This window comes from Sinohyriopsis cumingii, chromosome 8 (assembly GCF_028554795.1).
Source record: "Sinohyriopsis cumingii isolate HCF-2022 chromosome 8, ASM2855479v2, whole genome shotgun sequence".
Taxonomy (NCBI): domain Eukaryota; kingdom Metazoa; phylum Mollusca; class Bivalvia; order Unionida; family Unionidae; genus Sinohyriopsis; species Sinohyriopsis cumingii.
Genome location: NC_142968.1, coordinates 8,796,267 through 8,814,000, shown reverse-complemented (window position 1 = coordinate 8,814,000; position 17,734 = coordinate 8,796,267). Strand labels below are relative to the sequence as shown.

Sequence of the window (17,734 nt, the reverse complement as noted above, 5' to 3'; positions counted from 1 at the left end):
ACAAGAAACACACTATAGAATTAAGCCAGAGTTCAAAATTTTAGTAGAAGACAAACTTAACGCAATAAAGATATGCAACAATTTTGCAAATAATGATATTAGAGTTGGTTGCAACAATAATATTTTTAAAAAGCTGGGAAAGGTTTGAGGAATGGGGAATTTTTTAAGGGACGGTTGCTACGTGTTAAAATGTTTAATTGGCATATTATAAATGTGTACATGCCAGCTAATAGAAATAAGAAACTAATTTTAAAGAAAACTTATACACCTACCTACAACAATATTCGATGGAAAATCTAATCATAGGGGGAGATTTCAACTGGGTAACTATAAATTAAACCAGTCTAGCAGGATTGATAAATTTTACGGAAATTTTTATGATCCATTAATATATATTAATACTGCAATAACCAACCAAAAGCTATCAGACCATTTCATGCTCACTATTGACCTAAAAATGAAAAAAATAGAAAAATGTGGGCCAGGACTATGGAAACTAAATAATAAGATTTTAAATGACAAAGAATATGTCGAAATAATAATTAAAAAAAGAAATTGAAACCGTCAAAAATGAAGAAAATATTAATATAATAATTGATTGGGATGTTTTAAAAAACAAAATAAAAGGAATAAATATTCAGTACTCAAATAGAGGGCGAGAAAACCCCAGAAAAAAAAGACAAACACGAACTCAAATAAGAACTAAGCAAAACAACAAACGACGATGGAGAAAGAAAACAAAAAAAAACGATTGACAGACAAAATTAAAATCGTTGAAGAAGACGAAAATCAGGGGAGAATAATAAGGGCGGGAAAATTTACAGAGATCTACAACGAGGCAAAAAACGTATATAAGCGAGAAGAATTTAGAAAAGGGGGTGATACAATTTTAAACAATATCAAAATAAACAATGTAACCCATACTGTAAAAGAAGATATCCTAAATAATATTTCCAAATATTATAAAGAACTATACACCACACACCACACAGAACATATACTTCAGCACAATCGACAGCTACTTAAAAAATGTCGACTGTGAGATGACATCAGCAGTACATAGAGACCAATGTGATGATGTCATCTCAGATGAAGAAATCACAAAAAGTATATCAACACTCACAAAAGTCACCAGGGAAAGATGGACTCATCGTGGAATTCTACCAAAAGTTCCACGGTGAACTGACGCCGATCTTAAACGCTTTGTATAATAATATAGTTTTAAGTAAAAATAAAATGACTAAATCTATGAGGGAGGGAGTTATCACAATTATATACAAAGGGAAAGGGAATAGAGACGAGATTAAAAACTGGAGGCCTATATCACTTTTAAACACGGACTATAAGATTTTAAGTAGGATTTTAACAAATACAGTAAAGGGTAAGATAAACAAGATAATTAATGTAAATCAAACTTGTGGGGGAGGGATATACAAAACAATATTTTAAACATTAAAACTATAATTAACTACATAAATGAAACTGGTATGATGAGTGCTATGGTACTCTTCGACCAGGAGAAAGCTTTCGACTGATTTGAACAAAACTGTATAAAGAATGTTTTTAAAAAATTTGGTTTCGGACCCAATTTCCAAAATGGACCAAAATCCTACACACTGGGATAATTAAACGGGAAATGCACGAAAGAATTTGAAATACAACGATCAGTGATACAAGGATGTCCACTATCAATGCTAGAATACGTAATGGCAATATAAATCCTACGTCACACGATAAGAAACAACCCAGATATGCAAGCAGGAGCGTATTAACCATTAAGCAGACTAAGCACGTGCATAGGACACCAGGGCCAAAGGGGGCACCACAAAGTTGAGAAAAGGGTGAAAAGAAAGAAAGAAAAAAGAATGAAGATTTGTAAAAAAAACTGATACAACTAGTGCAAATTGATCATGATGTTCTGTTTCTTGATCATGGTACACCCTAGGGTTATCTTCTCAGGTGTACGTGGAAAAGAGGGGGGCACCAAGATTTGTCAGTGCTTAGGGCACCAGTGAGCCTTAATCCGCCTCTGATTATACAAGGCATAGAAATACCAAACCTAAAAAAGAATTAAAAAATGCTCTAACATGCATATGATTGCAACATCTTTATAAGAGAGGGGAAATGCTATAAGCGTCGGGTTCCAAAATAAACCACAACAAGCACGAAATCTTAAAAATAGTTAACTGGAGGGGCAACCACCCTGGATTATCGCCCCCCCCACACACACACACACACTTACTGAGAGACACTGTAAAGGCTCTAGGGGTTTACTTTGGTAATAAAAAAAGAAGCTGTAGAAAATTATGAACATATTATCAATAAAATAAGAGAAAATGTGAAAATCTGGCCATGGCGCCATTACCTATCATGGAGCGGGCCCAAGTGGCCAAGACTTATTTATACTCAAATATTAACTACATAATTAAATCCATAGATATGGATAATACAATTTTAAACAAAACAGACAACGAAATAATAGATTATATATGGAATCATAAAATGCATCATGTAAAAAAAGAGACATTATATAGAGCCAAAAGTAGAGGGGGCTTGGGGTTGCCGAGCCCTCTACTACTATAATTAACTAACATAATCAATAGATTAAAAAAAAAAAATGCACTCAGACCCGGCTACAGCGTGAGAAGCACCGTACATCTACTGGTTCGGCTTCACCTTGAGAAACCGACCAGAGATATACAAAAATAACAAATTAATATAAAATAATCGAAGTGCCACGCAAACATATGAGAACTAATTTTAAAATATAGAGACAAAACAGATTTATGCAAAATTTAATAAGTAAAAGTCACGCTTGGATTAGGGAGGAGGTAACCAAAAATATAAAATGTAGAGTAGAGCAGGACAACTGAGGAGGTAAATTGGACAAAAAATTGGAAAAATTGGGGAAAATAAGATCTGTCAAAACACAAAGTATAATTTTTAAATACCTGCACAACACCTGGCTAACAGGCGAAGAAACAATCAAACATCGTATGCTGAGGATAATGCCGAAATGCCCTTTATGTAAAACAGCGAACTTCACCAAACTACATACGATTGTCCAATGTGATAAAACTAAACATAATAGGATAAAGTTAATAATGAAAATTTGCAAAAAATATAAGTATAACAAAAATGACATTTTATTCATAGATTTAGACTACGAAAACAAAATCTTTCTAAAATGTATAGACTATATAGTAACTACGATGATATCCTGTGGACAGGTGATAAAGATTTTTAAATAAGATACGTGGTAAAAATAAGAATATTAACCACAACAAGAACTCAATACGTCTTACGACGAATAGATACTTACCGTCAGGTTGATATAACGCAATTTATGTTGGAATTGGGGGAGAGAGGGGGAGGGAGGAATAGGTATTACAGACCGAAGGGTCGCGTAGCGCAATTGCGAGCTGATGCCATACCCATACCCCCTCCTCGCACCCCACAACAGCCATATTTCAAAGAAAATTTCAAATTCTATTTCAAATATTTCAAAGAAACCCATATAACTTTTTTTTTTTTTAAAGAGAAAAGGGAAGAAAGGAAGAAAGAAAAAAATAAAAGAATTTTGTAATTTAATTTTTTTTCTTCTTTCTCTGAAAGAAAATTCTAAAGACATATATAGGAAGGGATACAGGGAAAATATAAGGGGGAAGTAAATGGCGATGACATCATGGGGCTAAGTCACAGGGCTCAGTGAAGTGCATAGGCCCATCATGAGTCTTTGAAAACACCCAATGTAGAACATAAACAGACAAAATAAAGACACAAATACATACTGTATAACACTTAGTTTAAAACCCTACTAACTTCTCCCGCACTGCATGGTTGACCACTATAGAATAATGTGGTCTCATAAATACGTTTGGATCTTGCAATAAAGCATAATCAGATAAACTAAATAAAGGAGGCCTAACGCGACCCAGGAAAAACACATAGAGAATAAAGAAGCGTGAACCTTGGCTCGAGCGTAACCTACCTATCAACATCTTTAAAGACTATTATGAGGAACGACACATATTATCACTCGAATAATAAAATAGGAAATTATTTTTTTTAAACAAAATCTAAATAGTACACCATTCCATCGTCAAAATTAGAAAACCATAAAACAAATTAAAAGATACAATATAACATCATAAAGGAAGAAATACAACTGGGAAAGATATTTGATCTATACTTGCTGTCTCAAACATAAAGAAAATATAGCATACACACAATATAACACCATTACATATAGCAAACACTGAGACCTAGGCGACATATAGCAAAGGTTACAAAACATTTCAAGGGAATGAACTTCGAGCAAGGTGAGGGAAACCAGACTCGGACGAACAACCCTTTAGATAACACTATGGAAACATAAATACCCCATCAAAAATTCTAAAAACTAAATTTTTTATATAAAATTTTGTTTTAATAAAACGTAGAACACATCTGAGGGGGAAATACACAAATATAAAATACTTTTTATTTTTTTTTTGGAAATGGGGGCATCTGTCCGTTGCCCCCCCCCCACTCCCAAAAAAGTGTGTGTGTGTGTGTGTGTGTGTGTGTGTGTTTGTGTTATTATACCCATTACATTACTTGCAAAATATATATGGTGCTGACATTTTCGGCAAGAGGGAGACCTACCGATATTCTGCATATAATTATTTTAATGTTTTTCAGAGCGAGAGTATTGGGGCCTGATCTGTTCAATATATTTCTCAACTGATACAGCAGGTATAATCAGAGGCGTAGCTGGGGGGGGGGGGGGGGGAAGGGGAGTACATATGTCCCCGGGCGCCAAGGTACAGGGGCGCCAAAATGAGGCTTACAACGTTACATTATAATAAGTAAACAAGGGTAATATTCAAAAATGTGATTAAACGGGGAGGGGGCTGGGGCGCCAATTTTATAGTTCGTCCCCGGGCGCAAAATATCATAGCTACGCCTCTGGGTATAATAGAGACCCCCCCCCCCCTCCCCGAGTTTGCCACAGAGCGCTCGTGTAATATACGGTTTAATACAAAATACATGATTGTGGGCAGGAATATACAAATTTTGGTCGATATACATGATCGTTGGTATCTATTCAAACGAGGGCCATGAAATACATTAGCAAATTCCTACAGTATTTTAAGGCAGGCGATTACGAATTATTTAAACCACGTTTTTCATCTGTCACAGATTTTATAATCATTTTGAAGTGGCTGCTTTATCTCGAGGAAAACGAGCGGTAAGTGTTATACAAAACAAAATCTTAATAGCAATTTGATCACTTTTGCGTCATTTGACAGTAAGAATAGTAATAAATAGAGGATAATTTCTTTTCCTACGTTAGGCCTAATACCTGGTATGTTTTTTAGTGTGGTACACACACAAAATACAACCCCAAAACAACACTAACAACATTTTAAAAAACCCACAAAAACGAGTGCCGTGCCGAAGCCACGGGCTAAAATGCTTTATTATCATTTTTTTTATTTATAGCATCAATCACAAATTGAAATATATACAGTATTAGCGTTGGAAAAGAAAGTTTTCTTTTTGTTATATTTTTTTTTCTCACCCTAGCGAAACACTTTCTGCAAATGACCTTAATAAAGAAAAATAATAAATTAACCTAAACCACTTTGAATGTCGACCGTATCTTTTATTTACACGGCATCATGCGCGGAAGAAAATACCAACTGAACCGGGATTTCAGACAGCAGATGAATTGAAGTTGATTCATTGAACATCATTAGCAATTGTACAATCAAACAGATGCAACAATGAAAAGTGGAACTATGAAAAATCGAGAATGTTAGATTTGCGAAGGATTTATTCCGAATCATTGTCTGCTAATAGAGAATTCATGTCAGTTGCTGTGTCGGCGATGCCCACAGAGCGCGCCGTCCAAATGTGAAGTTGCGTTTTGCTGACAGACATAACATAATTTATCTGATGGCATGTAAAGAAGCTGCTTAAATTATAGTATTTAAAAGTTTCTTCATTTTGTAAGAGCTCAAGAAATTAATTCTGGTTTGAAAGACAAGATGACGGTAAAACTCAGAAGACGTAGCTGTACAGTACCGTTGGTGTTGGAGACATCATAATAAAGGTAACTGCGTTAACTTCGCTTTTTGTTTGGTAATTTGTTGGATATTATCTTTTGCTGATCTTCTTTGAGCTTGGAGTAAATTTTACATTCTGAACATTTTTATTTGCACTTATCTGCTTAATATGTATTGCTGGGATATCATATAGAATATGAAGTCAGTATAATGGTACTATATTTTACATATTTGAATGATAAAAGACTGGTAAATGATATAATGATAAACTACAAAATAAATAATTTGCTCATTATCCCAAATATGTTAATTAAAACAAACATTGAATGTAAATTCAGATATAATGAGCAGTTGTAAGAAGTAAGAAATAACATTTTATCCATTGAACCTGTTATGTGTTATCATCATCAGTTTTAAAATAAACGCATGGAGACAAGTTTGCTTAAATTCTAAAATTAACACACACACACACACACACACACACACACACACACACACACATGGTATTTTAAGCTAATACAGAAATGGTGACATTGATATATGCAGACCAATAGTTTTTTTCTTCTGCAGATATAAATTAAAAAGCCTAATTCTGAGAGTTTCACCTACAACATTCATGATGGGAAAGGGCCACTAATTAAGAGCTGACATATGTGGAAGAAAAATACCATCCATGTTGAAAAGGGCTAGAGGTAATGTGAGAAAACATAATTTATCAATCTTATTTAACATTATTGTTGATATTTTATCTCAACTGGTCAAAACGCTAAGTGGGTTTATGTAATGGTCCAGAGTGTGTTATTTATTTCACATCCCCTTGAGTAGTATATGAAAGGGGTTTCTGGCTCACCCAATATAGAAACGTTACTTTATCATAACAAGGCTTCTATTAGCAAATTTGAAAAAAATAACGCGACAAAACACTGGCATTCCAGGGCATCTTTTTATATCTTTTCAAATTTACCATGGAACTGTTCAAAACCCCAACTGAGACATAAAATGAATAAAATTAAAAACTGTTCAAAATCCAAACTGAGACATATTAGAAAGAAATTTAACCTGGAACGGAGTAAAATACTCATGGAGACATGCCGATTACTAGGCCTTGCAGGGAATTACTCGAGGGAATTGCAGGCAGGATCGAAAAAAGCGCGGCTATAATAACATGCCAAAATAATTATTTCGCGATAATTCGCAGGTAAAATATTTTGTTTTATTTATTTTTTTCCGATTTTTTTGTGTTATCGTAACGATAATAACATGGTAAAACCTGCCGATCTCACTAAAAAACAAATTTCCGAAATAAAACGAGCCAGGGGTAAAATACCGGTCAGAGAAATATCAAAAAAGTACAAGATCAGCAACACGACAATATACAATTTGTGGAATAAAAAAACTAACAAAGGAAATAAAAAACAAAATAAGGATCTCGATGATAAAAATTTAGGAGAAACTGATGAAAAGCCAGCAAATAATCAGGAAAAGTCAATCAAAGTTGCGAAACCTCAAAAAGAACAACTAACACCAATTATCGCTGATATCCCTCATGAGGCTGCTGTTGTTGTTAAATCATCTTCTATCAGAAATGTCATTCAACAAGAGCCAATCAAGAACATCAAGCCCTTCGTTGTTGCTTCTGGTGGCCAATCAGTTGCAAATGTAAATATAAATGTTCCTGGCATGAATGTCGTTCAACCGGCATCAATAAAGATCGTCAAGCCAATCGTTGCTGTTTCTGGAAATCAATCAGTTGTAATGAAAAATGCAACTGTTCCTGATAGAAAATTTATCAACGACAATCAGAAATGTCAAAATAAAGATAAATCAGAAATAAAATCCCCAAAAATGCTGATAAATACCGATGTTAGGGAACCAGTCAAGGTTGTACATGAAAAAGATCGATCCGTGCCAAATAATCGTCATGATAAATCATCATCAAGTAAATCACGAGAAAAATCGATTATGAAATCTAGTGAAAGAAAAATCACCACTGATATTGTTGCTGGCATAATCAAGAAAAGTCCGGTCGTAATTTCACCAGTAAAGGTCGTCAGTAAAAACAAAGGTGACAAAATTGAAATTAGCAAAACCGAGCTGGCAAATTTAGTCAAACAGGAAAAGAAATATCGAAGTAAATTTAAAAGTGTTAAAAAACGTAACGCGTATCTGGAGGAAAATTTAACTGAGATGAAGAATCTATCAGGGTTGGATGAGATCAAGACTAACATTTACGTTGATGAAATTAATTATTTACAAAAAATAGTAAAGGAGAGAAAATCTGATGATAGTAAGTCGAATCATTGCTGTGGTAAGGAAATTATTAATAAATTAAATGACATAGCCGCAAAACAGGAAACGATGGTCTCGAAAATTAATCAGAATAATACGGGGTTGAATAATAATGAAAGAACTGCGCCTGTGAAACAACTCGTCGATGTATATCCTAGATATGAAATGTCAATGTCCTGGTTCGATTCAGTAAAACGACCGTTAATTGTTCCCGGATTGCCCCGTCCTGTCAATAAAAATCCACCAAGTAGGAAATTAATTGTTCCGGGCCTTCCTCGACCTGTTATACCAAATCCACCCAAACGAGTATATCTAGGTTTCCTCGCAAAAAATAATTTAACTGGTCAAGGTGAAATCAGAGCAGAATCAATGGTAAATTAATCAGGAACGATTAAAATCAATCAGGACCAATCAAAATAAATTAACACAGGACCAATCAGAATCAATCAATCAGGATCAATCAGAATCAAATCAATCAGGATCAATCAGAATCAATCAATCATGATCAATCAATCAGGATCAATCAGAATCAATCAATCAAAATCAATCAGAATCAATCAATCAGAATCAATCAATCGGGATCAATCAGAATCAATCAATCAGGATCAATCAATAAGGATCAATCAGAATCAAATCAATCATGATCAATCAGGATCAATCAATCAGAATCAATCAAAACCAATCAATCAGGACTAATCAGAATCAAATCAATTAGGATCAATCAGAATCAAATCAATCAGGATCAATCAAAATAAATCAATCAGGATCAATCAGAATCAAATCAATCAGGACCAATCAGAATCAAATCACTCAGGACCAATCAGAATCAAATCAATCAGGACCAATCAGAATCAAATCAATCAGAATCAAATCAATCAGGATCAATCAGGATCAATCAAATCAATCAGGACCAATCAGAATCAAATCAATCAGGACCAATCAGAATCAAATCAATCAGGACCAATCAGAATCAAATCAATCAGGAACAATCAGAATAAATCAATCATGATTATGTAGAATAAATTAACACAGAATCATGCAAAATAAATATTTAAGCTTTTATCTTGTAATGACCAATGGCAAGCGTGTTAATACCGTCATCGCAATATCGTTTGTCATCGAAATTATTTAGTGCTGCCTTGTTGATCCGGTTCGTTGCAATTTCATGATGATACGATCGAAATGTGAATGAAACCGCAGATGATATTTTATCGCGTGATCCTCGATGAAGTGCTGCAAGATAATCTTGAAATTTTAATTTGTTCTTTACAAAGGTGAAGCTGATGCCTTTAGCCTTTTTAACCTCCTTTGATGATTCGGAGATTAACGAATACATCTTAGACCGTAATCCAACAAACTCACGTATCGGATCGAATGAATATTCATCTTTGAACTTTCCGATGACTTTCTTGTTTGTATCATCATGAAATTTGCCTTTAACGTCGGATAGGTCAAATTGATCTTTATTATCATGGATATCCTGGAACAGGTCATCGCCGCAATCTGAACCTGGAATTTCATAAACCAGCGAGTCAGTGTCTGTGAATAATAATTTTACGTTCGGCCATTGCTTCTTAGCGAACCCATAATGAAAATCGTACATGATGCGCTTCGACAAATCCAGAACAGCCGCGCCGACGTAAATTGGCTTGCTAAGATGAAGTGTTGGCTGGAGCATCTTAATCAGGATAAGATTCTTGCTGATAAAAGTTTTATCCAGGAACAGGTTAGATTTTAACAGACGGTTCCGTGTGTCTTCATCATTAACAATCCGAATATCAACTCGTTTGCGAATATTCTCCATCGTCTTGCCGAATACAGAGTTATTCATGATCTTGTAGAAGTCTTTCTCAAAGTCATTCTTGGAGGCCGCCCGGCGGGCGGTATTGCCGGCGATGTAGCTTTTCATCCATGTGGAGTGTTCGAACTGCAGAACCTTGTGGATCTTAGTCAGAATTAATCCCGCGTCAATTGCTTGCTTCAGAATCGCATAATGGCAGACGTAACGTTTTTTCAACATAAGGTTCGGTACAAGCTTGTGAATCTGAGTTGGTCTTGCTGTTCTCAATGATAATTGATTCCTGGACAACATATCATCAGTAATGATTAATGACTCTGGTAGGTACGGATAATCGTTATGTTCATCATGGAGGGCTTCAGGATAATCAAAATCAGCTTCAACGTAATAACTTGTTAATGGAGCCATTTCAATGAATTTTCCGTCCTTGTAATTTTTCGATAGAAAATCTTCCTCGCTAATCCACTTAAATCCCCCGTATGGCATTGGCTGTGACATAGCAGCTTCATAAAGATTATTTGTATCAAGATAGGTCATGTAGTTTACTGGAATATTTGGATCATAATCATGAAGATACTTGTTGTTCGCTGCCGCGTACTTCTTTGTAATAACACTAATTCCACCTCGAATGCCTCTCTCGATAAATAAATACATGTCAGGGTCAGTTAACAGTTCCAATTTTATTTTCGTTGATTTTAGTAATGCGTCCCACGATAATCCTGGAGCTGAATAATAGTGTGCCGGATCTAGTCCGTATATTTTTATCGATGTTTCTCGGAAGGCTTCAAATATATCAGCAAGCAGCAACACGTCAACGGTTAAATATAGATCGTGATAATCACCAAAATTGATACAACTAAATTCCTTCCAGATTGTTTGCGCGTAATTATACTCATCGTCGGTTATATTTTTATCATTCATTGAGGAATAAAATTTATCCTTATCGGGTAGTTTTATCTCGTTAAATTTTTCAGGACCGTCGAAATACTCGTACGGGAAGATTCCTTTTTTCGATAAATATTTTACCTGTGACTCGTTGTAGTATTTGGACATGACAGGAAAGCTCGAACAGTTTTTTGCAATACTCTCCAGGGAAGTTGCCATGAATTGTATCGAATCAATAAATCTGAGGTTTCCAACAGTAATCGACATGAGCTTCTCGCTGTTGTTTGGTATGCAGGAGATACCAAGATCGCGTAGATGCATGTAGTCAACGATGTCAGGATGACCAAGTGCTCGTACGATAAAATGACCGTCATATCCTCGTAGATTATGGAATACAACCGGAATATAAGGCTGAATTACTCTACATCGTGAATGAGCCGCTCCGATGTATCTGTTTTTGAAAATATCATAATACGGTAATCGATCCTCACGTAGTTCCTTATGGCAGATACAACATTTCTTGCTGTCTTTGAACGAGCTAAGATTGGCAAACTGATCTCCGAGCTTTGCTAGATCATTGATCCGTTCAGATTCGCTAAATAGGTATTTTAACAAGTGCACCTCTGGCGGTAAGTCTGAACCGCGGTATATTGGTGATAATTTCGATAATGAGCTGTCGATGCAGGTTGTCATCAGACGATATGATGCGGGAACATGTTTGTTGACCCGGATCGTTTTGACGTCACATTGACATTTTTCCTGGCTACAGACGCATTTTCCATCTCGAACTGGTACAATGAAACTTTCAAAGTCACCATAGATTGTAAATGGTAATTTCCTGGTCCTCTCAAACTTTTTGAAATACAATAGATTTTTCCCCTCAACTGGTGCTGTTATTTTTTTAGTCTCAAAACAGTACTTGTTATGCTCGATTAACTTTTCGTTAGTTGTGAAGCCATTCAGACAGCTGTAACAGAAATAAGTGCGTGTTTTGTGTGATGTGATCGTTGACTTGATGAACCTGGAGAAGTTTTTGATCCACGCGTAATGATTATTGTAGTACAACAAATTAATAGCTCGATTGCTCACGTCGTGCTTTGCTAGTGGTGAAATCCTCATGGGAAACGGTTTGTCAGAATCATCGATCGAGAAAATGTTAATTCCGTATGGAAACAGATCTGAGTTAAGTCGCTCAATCTTTGCGATATCTTTCACCGCAACTGGGTATTTTATGTTTCCCATGTTTATTCGATCTTGATGCAGGTGATATTTGCTGACTCGGTCGGCGTTGTCTGCTGCAGGATATAACGCAGATAGTAATGTCCAAAGACAGCATTTACTGTCGTTATTCTTTACATTTACGCAGGATTTTGTTTTCAGGATCTTTGCTGGTAATGGTACGTAATATCCACCTTTATTAATTTCGAAAGCACCAACAGAGAGCATTATGTTTAATATTTTATCAATAACCCACCCCGAGCCATATGATGTGAACTTGTCAACGGATGACGATATATCATGATAAAAGTCGTTGGCGGCCTGATGTAAGTCCGTTGATTGGTCAATGATCCTCGTTTTCGAATTTAGCAGCACATTTTGAGTTACTCGCTCATCGGTGGCTTTGTACATGTCAAACTCGTATTTGATAGTAAGTTTTATGTTAGGGTGTAATTTTAATATTCTTGGAATAATTTGCATAATGATCTTGTAAAGGTCGTTGAAGCGAAAATATCGATAGCCATCTTTTCTTGGAATAAACTTAATAAACTTATCCTGCCCGTCAAAAGCCTCGTCGATGACAAAGCCACCTTCACGCTCCTTAATTTGTTTTGTAACAGCCTGTTTCCGATATAACACTTCCATGCGTTTATGCAGTTCGAGTAATTCCGCATTTGATCTAGGATAAGGTGCCTGGCTCCTTGTTATGTTATAATAGTCATACCGTAGTTTTCCGATATATTCAAACCTTGAAATACCTAGCCTTTTGATCGTCTCTCGGATTTCAGTGATATCAGCGCGTGATACCATTGTACTATAATATTATTTTATATTTAATTCATTTTTTCATTATTATTTAGGCAAAAATTATTTGATAATTGAGACAAAAATAAATTAATTTGAATATAAAATACATATTAATAATATAATGATACATTTATCATCATGTCAATGGTTGTTAAAAGACACGACAGAAAAATGTAACAAACGTTGCCTCGGTGAATTCTGTGGTGTTCACGCTAGTTGTCTCAGGAAAAGCCCAAATGCAGGAACTCGCCCATGTATCGGTTGTGGCGTCGGAGTTCGAGGTAAAGTTCAACTTTGTCGAGGATGCGGCGTTTTGGGCTATCGAGTATTATTGTCGTACTATAAAAATCGGAAAAATCAAATTTACCAGTATCGTGATGAACCACCATCTGTTGAGGAGTATCTTGCCCAACAAATAGCCAAAAAAAACTCAAATATCACAATAATAATTTCTTCTTTGTGATATATCTCCATGAGTATTTTACTCCGTTCCAGGTTAAATTTATTTGTAATATGTTTCCATGAGTATTTTACTCCGTTCCAGGTTAAATTTATTTGTAATATGTCTCCATGAGTATTTTACTCCGTTCCAGGTTAAATTTCTTTCTAATATGTCTCAGTTTGGATTTTGAACAGTTTTTAATTTTATTCATTTTATGTCTCAGTTGGGGTTTTGAACAGTTCCATGGTAAATTTGAAAAGATATAAAAAGATGCCCTGGAATGCCAGTGTTTTGTCGCGTTATTTTTTTCAAATTTGCTAATAGAAGCCTTGTTATGATAAAGTAACGTTTCTATATTGGGTGAGCCAGAAACCCCACATCATATACTACTCCTTGTGTCTTTCAACAGTAAGAAATTAGCTACTTTGGAGTCCATAGTTCTGATCAATTTGTTTATATAAAACTTGGTTTTGGGCTTTAATCAACATCTTGGATAAATCTAATAATGAGCAAAATCCAAGTATATACATGTGATCATGTATAAGATTAGTTGAGTTTTTTAACCAGCCTAAAAGCCATACTTCCACAATATAGGCTAAAATCATTAAGTTGTCCTTGAAGTTTGATGAGTGTTAACCATTAATAATAATAAGGTGATCTTTCATCTGAGTATGTTACCACCGCATGCAATATTTATACATGTAGTGCAGTTTTTACTAAACGTAGAATACATGCTTATATAAATGAGATCTAGATTGAAGAAGTGAAGATGCATACAAATACATGAGGTTATAACCACTACTGCTGATTCAAGTTTGATCATGCTTGGCCATTGGGCTTATATAGTCAAGTTTCACAATGATGCTTATTATGAGTGTGATAAAGGTATGGTAGTGAAGTGACCTTGCATCTGATTGGCAGAATTTCTTATGATTTGCACAACAGTGTTTATGATCCAATTTAGATCTGACTTGTTTAATTATTTGCTTGTATGTCTGAGGCTATAAGCAAAATCTATGCATATAATGTGGTGGTTCTACATCTCACTAGCCATTCTTGCTACTGCTCTTAAAACTATTTCTCATTAATTTTATCAGACTTGGTGAATAGATTTATCTCATCAAGATATAGCAAAAGAGCAATTTTGTAAAAAAAATATTCATTCATATTAAACTCAAATTCTGCATCTGATTGGTTGACCTTGCAAATATTATAAGGGCTCTATTTCTGACAAAAAGATTATTTTGATCTAATGCAGCAGAAATGCTTATATGATCAAAACATTGAACATATTTGATGACAAATAAGAAATAGTTTTTCATGCAAATTTGATAAACATTGATAAATCGGTTCATATCATTAAAAGCTTGGAAGAGTTTGATTACATGCGAGACCATCACATATTAATCATTCTTTATTTAGAGAATTATTTTTGTCAGGATTTAGTAAAATATGTAAAATCAATATGGACTGGTTTTGTTATGTACAGCAACACTAGTTGTTTACTGAGTACTGAGGGAATTGGAGTAAGGCAAGGGTACATTGCAGTAGGTAACCTGGTTGACTTGATAACAGGATTTTAACACAAACATTTTTATCAGGAGTCTAGCATACTAACCATTGATTCACTGCAGATCCTGCCCCCATTAGTTACCTTTTAATACATAAAGCATTTGGGTTTTTTATGTCACAAATCCCATAGGGATTAAAATTAACATCATAGGTCTCACTGGATAGTTTCGTATTTTGACATCCCTCTAATTTTTAAGGTAGAAGGCATGAACCTAATTATCACAAGACTAGCATTTATAAATTTACACATAAGCTAAATCTATAATGTGGTTCAGATTTACTTTGAGTTAGGCATGGAAATAGGTTGGCTTGTTGGTGACTGCCTGTCACAGTTAGATGAGCATTGGAGATCATATGCATAACTTAGTCTGCAAATGAGCTGCCGACTTTTATTTGTGTCTGCTACAGAGGTAAATATAAAAAAATCTTGATGGTAGAGGGGTGATGAAAAGTATGCTAATTTGTTATAGTACTAGTGAACTTTATTCATGCATAAGGCACATACTGATTCTTTTAGTTGCCTTGTCACAGAAAAATATTGAAAATAGCTATTTCTAGTAAAAAATGAATGTAAAATGTACCTGCATCCTTTGACCCTACCAGAACCAAACTAAAAGCTCAAATTTGTGCAGCTGCTTTTGCTCATCACAAACATAATTGGGAGTATAACTGCTAACCCTACCCTCTAGCACACATTTCATTCATTCATTGGATTAAAGTCGCGTGCACCTTTCGGTATGTGCGACTGTTTAGTTTGTACACGTTTGTGTACTTTTTGAATTTAGCGATTAACCGCTACTTATACAATGCCCCCAAGCAAGCAAGCCGAAGTCCAGTTGCCCCAAAAGGTCCCGCCCAGGCTCTCGTCGCTGCAACCTTCTCCATCGCTGTACTCCGTTGGTGGTCTGTTTCTGCATCCTGCATCTCCTTCCTCTCTCATTTCAGGCAGTAACCGAAGCACACCAGCAGCAGTATTATTAAATTTTCGTTGCAATCAATGCCCAGTTCCCTATATTTATTGGGCTATTCCTGTACTATCTTGCCAAACATGTGATTGTCACATACGCTTCAGATATTCCTGAGTTGTGAATTTTCCTATCTTTTGTAAGGTCTATTAAATTTTGTGTACTTTGCATACTTGAATTTTCTGAAAATTTTTTCACATCTAGTAGGCTTTTAGTAGCCCTTTATTTTGTTTTGGAGATCTCAATTTGGTTAAGTATTTCGTACGTGTGGCTTTAAACCAATCAATGTGTTTCAGGGCCAGTAAGTTGTTGGTCAAAAGAGGGCTTTCGTGGGTCAGAATGAAAGCCCTATGTGGTAAAATTTGTTTGTAAAAAAAAAAAAAAAGAAAAGAAAAAAAAGGTGGGTAGGGAGTGTGTATGCTATATTTGTGTGATGGCTATAGACATTTTTGTTCGTTTTTCTGATTTTCCCACATATCCCGACAACACACATTCACGCTCACTTTCTCATTCACACTTATAAGTAGATGTGTGTGGGGGGGGTGGCCTTATTTCTTTTGTTTGATTTCGGGAAGGCAATTCTTTTCATACTGGGGGGTGGGGGTGGTTTGATTATTTGAGGCATACTCTTTTCATTGTTTCTGCCTTCATTCCCCAAGGTCTGCAAGTGTCCTGTTCTTTCTTCTTTTACTGCCTTAGGACGTTTAACTTCATTCTGTGCCTTTTCCTGCTCTTCTTTATTTCAGCTCTTTCTGCCTTATCCCGTGTCCGTTTCTGTTTTGGTCTTCTCGTCCTTTTGATACTGCCATGTTAGCCGTGAGATGTTTTCTTCGAGGGAGGTGGTTTGATTGCCTTTGTTTCCCTTCGCTTTGACCACTTGGCTATTTACCTGTTATTTTTGTTTAGCTTAGCTATTTGTGATTTATTTTAATGTATATTTTTTATTTTTATTTTTTTATATTTTTTTTTTTTTTTTGATCCTACGGGACCTAGCATGCCGTTATAATTCCGAAACAGTGATTTTGTAATATTTTGTCCTTATCTGGTTTTTATTGTTCGGGTTATGATCGGCTGTGCCAGTCTGTGAACCCACGATACCGAGCCGGCCGTCACAATTCCCAAACAGTGATTTGTAATATTTTGACTGGTCTTTGATTTAATTTTTAATATTTTTTTTTCTTTTTTTTTTTTCTTTTTTTCCTTTTTTTCTTTTTTTTTTTTTTTTTTTTTTGAACCTACGGGGCCTAGCATGCCGTTATAATTCCAAAACAGTGATTTTGTAATATTCGTCCTTATCTGGTTTTTATTGTTCGGGTTATGAGCGGCGGTGTCAGTCTGTGAACCCACTAGCCTGAGCCGGCCGTCACAATTCCCAAACAGTGATTTGTAATATTTTGATTGGTTTTTTTCTTTTTTGGTTCGATCTTTTAGGTCTATTGGTTTTAATTTCTTTACATGGTCTCTCTTTATACCCAACCCTTCATTCGGTTTAGATTTGTCCCCTTTTGCCTATTTTGTTAATGAATGTCATGATGTTATTATAGGTCATTCCTATGTTATTGTTTTTTGCCACAAGTAACTCCGGGTATGTCCACCGTTCTCCTATTTGTTCCTGTTGAGATTTTAGTTCGGCCCTTTCCTGGTTGTATTTGGGGCATATATTTATTAAGTGTGCGATTGTTTCTGGAGTTGGGCAGTAGGGGCA

General features: G+C 35.4%; 1 protein-coding gene and 1 long non-coding RNA gene across 3 annotated transcripts in view; one reads left to right on the top strand and one right to left on the bottom strand.

Annotated features, from left to right (window-relative positions):
- Positions 1-5,936: 5,936 nt before the first annotated feature.
- Positions 5,937-17,734, top strand: part of LOC149792942 (uncharacterized) — a 31,615-nt gene continuing 19,817 nt past the window's right edge. For both annotated transcript variants that reach the window (XR_016422675.1, XR_016422674.1), the window contains exons 1-2: positions 5,937-6,100; positions 6,624-6,745. This is a non-coding gene — a long non-coding RNA (uncharacterized LOC149792942). The remainder of the gene's footprint in view (positions 6,101-6,623; positions 6,746-17,734) is intronic.
- LOC149792943 (uncharacterized) lies at positions 9,394-12,267 on the bottom strand. Its single transcript, XM_089968923.1, has one exon. The coding sequence runs from the start codon at positions 12,265-12,267 to the stop codon at positions 9,394-9,396; it is 2,874 nt and encodes a 957-aa protein (XP_089825049.1).

What these genes read in the sequence shown, in the direction of transcription:
- LOC149792943 (XM_089968923.1), bottom strand. Translation starts at nt 12,267, where the DNA reads ATGGGAAACATAAAATACCCAGTTGCGGTGAAAGATATCGCAAAGATT.